The sequence below is a fragment of the Zerene cesonia genome, chromosome 26, assembly GCF_012273895.1.
Source record: "Zerene cesonia ecotype Mississippi chromosome 26, Zerene_cesonia_1.1, whole genome shotgun sequence".
Classification (NCBI taxonomy): Eukaryota; Metazoa; Arthropoda; class Insecta; order Lepidoptera; family Pieridae; genus Zerene; species Zerene cesonia.
The window spans coordinates 4,676,294-4,683,383 of NC_052127.1; the positions used below are offsets into that span (position 1 = coordinate 4,676,294).

Consider the following 7,090-nt stretch of genomic DNA (forward strand, 5'->3'; position numbering starts at 1 on the left):
ATTTATATATGCACCGCGACTAGGACCTCAAAAACAAGAGATCAAATGCGAACCACTGTCTACCTAATATATAAATATAGTAATAGGATAGAATTTATGTGGCAGTTTACTACTACATGTTTCCGTAAAATTACAAAAACCGTAAGATTATACGATCTAACTCGTGAGATTGTAATCTGGCGACTAATTGTGATCCGGACCATTTGATTGGAATTAAATTATATGTGATTCTAATCTATTGGTTATAATCTAACGGTGTTTACAATATTGCTGAATAAACAGTTAATACTTACATTTAAAAGAGAGTTGTGCTAAATGCACCATTAATTACATCAAGATTTTAATGATTTTTGGTTTGTTGCTTATATGTATGTCCGCATGGATTCGAATAACCTTAAAAATGTGCACTGCTGACGTAAACACGACTACCAGAGCGGACTCGGGTTGAACAGCTTGTTTGATACATTTTCTCTCGTTTTCTCTATCATGTTACCTGGAGACATAATGGTTCTCCATTGCTTTTGGTCATCAAACGAAAAAAGGCGACTCCGCTTCTGTCATTGTATAGGTAAACCAAATTTTGTTATCATTAAATAATAATTACAATACTTTGAAAAATAAAGCGGTCCTATGAAAATGAACACATATATTAACGTTTTGACGAAAAATAATGTAAAAAATACTTCATACATAGGTATATGACCCGAGAGCACAATCTATCTAATTATACAAAATCTCAGCGCAGTCAATTTTACAGGTTTTGGGTAAAAAACAAATCACACTTACATAAAAATTCGGATTCATAATATTGTTAGAAATATTTATTACAAAATTTCAAATCATTGTCTTATTCACAGATAATGTAAATCAATTTATATGGGTATTTTATTTATGGCCCCTTCACATTGCCTATTATCTGTGGGTAAGCATAATAGGAGGCTGTGGGACACTCGCACGTGCCCCTGGGACCTGGAACACCTCTGGGTCCTATTGCACCTGGAATAAATACTTGATTACTTATCATTATGGTACAATAGACGCTCGTTCCGGCTCCACCATTTTAACAAAGGGAGTATTTAATTGGGATAAAAGGTATCCTATCACCGAAATCAGCTCATACTCTGTCTGTATCCCAAATTTAAACAAAATCCGTTCAGTGAAACTACTGAACGGATTGACGGACAAACAACCAAACAAACTTTCAATTTATAATATTAGTGTGAAAATGTGATAGACGACTTTGATATAAATCATTTTTCGAAGCTCTGGGAATAGGAACAAAAAGCAAAGACAAAGAGTTTGATTTTCTTTTAAATAATAACTGATTTTGTCAAACTGTGAGTATAGGTAAGAAGATGATCAGATACCTTCTTGCTTCTTAGATTTAGTAATAAAAATATTATTCATAGGTTATTTGATTTTCCTGAAGTGTAATTGAGAATTTAAAACAACGACAAATTGCATTATCTGAACTGTAAACGATACGATTATGATTTCGTTTATTTTATTTTTATTTTTTTAACCTTGTTTAGAGAAATTGAGTTCAGGCGTTGACGTTCATGGCATTTTATATTTCTTTTTCCGAATTTTCGATATACATGCTTTATCAGTACAACATGGCCACCAGTTTCCAGACCCGATTAATATTATATATAAAAATCAGTTGATGTTCGTTAGTCTCGCTAATACTCGAGATTGGCTGGGCCGATTTTGATAATTTTTGTTTTGATGCATTCATAATAGTCCAGGGAAGATTTAAAAGGTAAAAAATACAGCTAAATTTGAAAAAAAGATCAATGGCGTTGCGAAGTTCGCCGTTTCAGCTAGTTATTCAATAAATATAATGAAGAATGATATAAAAGCATTTTCTACGGCCGCTGAAGGATAATCCCGCTCTACTTTGGTCAAAGAATCAACGTTGGTTATGTGTTAAAGTTGTCGGAATACTAACCTTCTCTGCCAGGGTCTCCTCGCTCACCGTGTCTTCCTTCTGGACCCGGAGGACCAACGGGCCCTAAATTAATAATAATGGATATTAATTGACCTCTCATTCGATAAATTTTACCATCTTACCATCATGAAAGAAAGAAAGAAAGAAATAAATAAATTTATTGTCTATAAACACACAGCACCGCACATACACAAATTATGATGCATTTAATGATTTTGTTTGTAAGAAAAAATACCTTCGAATAATACAAACAATAGGTTTGTCATAATTGTATACAATACGACATTCTACGTCACACTTGAACAGTCTTTCAATAAAAGCTTTTGTGTTTTAATATTGCAAATTATCACACAAAATATTAAATCGCAAAAAGCTTGTAAGCGATCCATTACAAATGGATAAACAATCAAAACATTTTAAGTAACACTTCCAAAAGATACACAATAGAACCTATATAATGGAAGTGCGTTTTTGTTTAAAATAACTAATCTAATCAACTAAATAATAAACTGTTAAATTTATATGCATGTTGTGTTTACCTTTTAAAGATGTACGTTTAGGTCTTACTTTAATTAATAATATTCACTTGATGTAATCTACTTTATGTAATACCTGTTGGTGAACCTTAAATAAATAGGCACTCCAATGTACTCACCCGGCAACCCAACAAGCCCTTGAAGCCCCGGAAGCCCCACGCCCTCGGGTCCCCGTTCCCCCTTATCCCCCTTATCCCCGCTGAGGCCCGGTGCGCCGGGCCGCCCCGGCTCTCCGGTCTCCCCCGGGTACCCGCGCGGTCCGGGGGATCCCGGCTCACCAGGTACACCTTGAAGTTATTGAATATAAACAAATATTTAGGTATATATAAATATACGTGAATTTTAATAAAATCTTGTACAGACTGCAAGCGGATTTTAGGCAAAAACTTTAAAACCTTTGTAAAAAAATATTTTATTCTTCTATTAGATCGTCGTTCATAATAATTATTTTAAGCGCCATCCCCAACATTGATACACATTGATTACACATTTATTTCACACAACAATAATAATACTTTTTTCAGCACCAATTACATATACAAATAAAAAGAACAAACAATATAATATACATCCAAAAAGGCGGGTTTATCGATACTAAGCGACTTCTGCCATGCAACCTATGGGTAAGATTTTATATACAAACAGAGATATGGGTAAATTGGAACCTATGGGTAGGATTTTATATACAAACAGATATATGGGTAGATAGGAACCTATGGGTAAGATTTTATACACACACAGGATTAAAAATATCTTACCCGCCGGTCCTGCTGGACCTGGTCTCCCCGGTGGCCCTCGTCGGCCCGCAGACACCGGCACAGCCAATAAAGTATCCGCTAAAGCCTTCAACCCGTCTGCAAATGTTATGTACCAATTGTTGCCGTATATTATCGTTATGTTATCCTTATCGTTATATTATCCTTAACTTATTTAAGTAATTACCAATCAGCCTCGATACGATATATAAACATAACTTTATGTTTATAGTGCATAAGTTGTTTTTTAACAAAAAACTAAATCATCTTCGAAGTATTAGAACTAGACCAAACTCAAATGGGACAACACGGAAAGCACCAGCTTTCAAATTAAAAAGAATCGACAAAATCTGTTCACCCAGTCGATAGTTCTGAAGAAACAAAGCCAAAAAAATACAATCGAATTGATAACTTCCTCCTTTTTTCGAAGTGAGTTAAAACGGAATGAGGTACATTATATTTATTAATATTTACGAAGAGGGAACTAAAGTATCAGTAAATAACAGTCCAAAATTGTCTTTGTCAATGAAACCAAAGTTCATATCTAAAATGAACACACAAATCAAAATCAATATTTTATAAGTAACGAGATACCTTGTAATAGCGCTTGACAAATATTCCTCACGTCGGCTTCGGTCATTGAAGGTTGCTATAAAAATATTGTATAATTAAACATCGCAAGGGAATAAATATGACAAGATGAAAAATCATTAATTAAGTCACTTATATATTTTATTTCTTCATTTCAATAAACCAAATATATAAACAAAATTTTCAAATAATAATATTTTTTTTAACATAAAACTAAACTGCTTTCGAATTGTTAGAGCTAGACAAATTTTAAATGCGACGACAGAAGGCACTAGCTTTTAAATAAAAAAAGAATCATCGAAATCGGTTCACCCAGTCTAAACTCCTGAGGTAACAAACACGTAGCAAAAACAGTTTAATGAGATAATATTCCTTTTTTTATTGGAATGGTCAACGTTACTATGAGATTTGGCTCCTTATTAAAAAAATCTTCAATCTTACCTCTACAATTAGTTCTCTAGGAGAAGAAATGCCCGGTGGGCCCCGAGGGCCCGGGGCCCCTGGGATACCATCCAATCCATCTCTCCCTGGTACACCTGCAATCCCTGCCTCTCCTTTCTATGACAAAAGAATAAGGAGAATTATAGTTCTTTGATTCTTTTTTTAGAAAAATATGATAATAATGATAATAATAATGCTGATTTTATTTTTGACACAATTATATACTAACCTGTCCTCTTTCACCCGGCGGACCTGGTGGCCCTGGAGTACTAGACAGAGGTGGGACAGACAACCCCGGTGGCCCCGGAAGACCAGCTAGTCCTGGCCGACCTTCTGGACCCTGTATAGTGTAAATTTTTTTAAACCATTTTTCAATAAACAAATCTTTTATTGATTTTTTTGTCGGTCAAACCCACAAAATGAATACTAAACTTTCAAAATGAATGGATATTACTTTCTACAAAGGTTATATTTAATTTGTATAAACAAGTTACCTCGTCGTTAACTTAATAATACAGCCACACTAATGTATTCACATAAACTATGCTAACTATGTAATATATTACTAGAATGAATATACCTGTGGTCCTTCAGGCCCCGGTTTTCCTTCTGGGCCTGGTAAGCCGGGTGCGCCCCTTTCTCCTTGAGGTCCAGCCGTACCTGCAAACCCTTGAGGACCCGGTAGACCCTATGTCCAGATAAAAAATGATTTATTTATTCTTTATTGCACACTTACAAAATATAAAACAGAAATAAACTTAGCAAAAGCAACTTAAAACTAGTATACAAATGGCGGCCTTATGGCTAAAAGCCATCTCTACCAGGCAACCGATTTAATTGTGGTGATTGCCTCAAAGTGCTTTTGGATAAAATGATCGATTACAAATCGAGAAGAACCAGCTTATATTTCTGGGTTGATTCTCAAAAAAAAAAACACTTTTTCAAATAAATCGCGGTCCGAATAACAAAGTTTCTATTTTGAAAATATTGTTACAAAGAAAGTAATAGAAGGTTTAAGAATCAATGAAATATAATTTTTATTTTCACCAACTTAAAGCATCATTTCAAAGAACCTTATATTTAGATGAGGATATGAATTTGTTATGTGTGCAGAACAAGATAAATATAAACACATTTGAAGTATATACGTTTACGTGAGCAGCTATTTATTAAGCAACTGAGAAGAGACGTTATACAAAACATAATAAATTATAATTTTAGCTTGTAGTGTTTTGCATAGATTATACATGCATAAAATGGAAAATGTAATACGTACAACTGGCCCGACTAAGCCAGGAAGCCCGCGGGGCCCCGGCTCGCCATCCCGCCCCGGTCTCCCTGGAGAACCCTTCTCTCCTTTACTACCTGAAACATGTTATTTAAGTCCAAATGCATTTGTTCGTGAAGAAATTATTTCCAGAGTAATCATAACAAATTGTAACCTGCATTCAACATACAATTGGTAGTTTATTGTATATATTTCAAATATCTGTTCAATTATCCTACTAATATTATAAATGCGAAAGTTTCTAAGGATGTGTGTGTGTGTTTGTTGCTCTTTCAAGCAAAAACTGCTGAACCGATTGCAATGAAATTTGCTACATAGATGGCTGGACAACTGAAATAACATAAAGGCTACTTTTATCCCGATATTCCTACAGGATACAGACATACTCGGGTGAAACCGCGTGGCGCAGCTGGTCTGTTATAATTCACTTTCGTATGCGTTACACCTTTATAGTGGCGTATTGTATTAAATGTTTCGATAAATACAGCTCTAGTAAGTGTAGTATGAAGTCAATGTGAATATGGTTATGTTATTGCTTACCGTGTATCATAGACGTGTTTACGTGTGCAATTGAACCTGGAGGGCCCGGAGGACCAATTTCACCACGTGGCCCAAATGGTCCTGGAGGACCCGGTTGTCCCTGTTACATATGATTCAATATATAATAATCACTCTAATATGATTTTATGTAATCATTAGAGTGTATATGTCTAGGCGACTACTTTGCAACAGATAATACACAATTTCGAGTGAGTTTTTCTTTTCTCTGTTTATGTTGACTGTTCTATGAAACAAAATTGTTTATTATTTATGTGTTAATTTCTTAAATTTAATATAATAGACTGCTGAATGTTTACATATATAGTAAATAAATAATAGGGATTGTAATTACTGTATTTAATATTATCATAGAAATCATTTGAAGTATATTTTATTATATATTACGTACATCTTTTCCATCAACTCCAGGCAGACCAGACAATCCTACTAAACCGGCTTCACCCGGTTCCCCTGAAATTATTACATAATATCAATTCAACTAGATTATTTATTAGGTCAAATGAATAATCTAAAAATGAAGATTTTACCTATCTTGCAACATATAATTTTAGGTATGTTTACTTGTGTCTTATTTTACTTGTGTTTAGCTCTAGGTATGATTGATTATTTATGTAAACTATTTGAAATTTGAACAAAATTGAATGAACATATGATAGGAAAATTAGTCGCTAGTCCCAGCATGGCCTTGGTTAATCCTATGTTACTAAGTGAAGATGTAGCACTACAAGTAAAATTTGATCGTAGTAAACAAATAGAAGAATACATAACCAAAATATATCTCTTTTTCAATAGTATACATAATTAATAGCTCGAGTAGTTGATAGTGTAGAAATAGAATAATCCTTTCTTACATAATACTAGCAAACCCCGCGAACTCCGTTTCGCCACAAGATGGCTTCGTTTTTCCCGCTTTTCTGTTGAAATTTTTCCGGAATTTTCTTTGCTATAAACCTCACGGAGCCCGAGA

At 34.2% G+C, this 7,090-nt stretch overlaps 1 protein-coding gene across 1 annotated transcript in view; it reads right to left on the reverse strand.

The window, feature by feature from the left end:
- Window positions 1-409: 409 nt before the first annotated feature.
- LOC119837195 (collagen alpha-1(IX) chain-like) overlaps window positions 410-7,090 on the reverse strand; it is a 16,513-nt gene continuing 9,832 nt past the window's right edge. The window contains exons 13-23 of the mRNA XM_038362720.1: window positions 6,512-6,573; window positions 6,103-6,202; window positions 5,551-5,639; window positions 4,855-4,962; window positions 4,504-4,614; window positions 4,275-4,391; window positions 3,837-3,891; window positions 3,246-3,341; window positions 2,607-2,774; window positions 1,952-2,014; window positions 410-996 (exon numbers count right to left, since the gene is read on the reverse strand). Of these exons, the coding sequence (XP_038218648.1) occupies window positions 890-996; window positions 1,952-2,014; window positions 2,607-2,774; window positions 3,246-3,341; window positions 3,837-3,891; window positions 4,275-4,391; window positions 4,504-4,614; window positions 4,855-4,962; window positions 5,551-5,639; window positions 6,103-6,202; window positions 6,512-6,573 (1,076 nt within the window). The 3' untranslated portion in view covers window positions 410-889. The remainder of the gene's footprint in view (window positions 997-1,951; window positions 2,015-2,606; window positions 2,775-3,245; window positions 3,342-3,836; window positions 3,892-4,274; window positions 4,392-4,503; window positions 4,615-4,854; window positions 4,963-5,550; window positions 5,640-6,102; window positions 6,203-6,511; window positions 6,574-7,090) is intronic.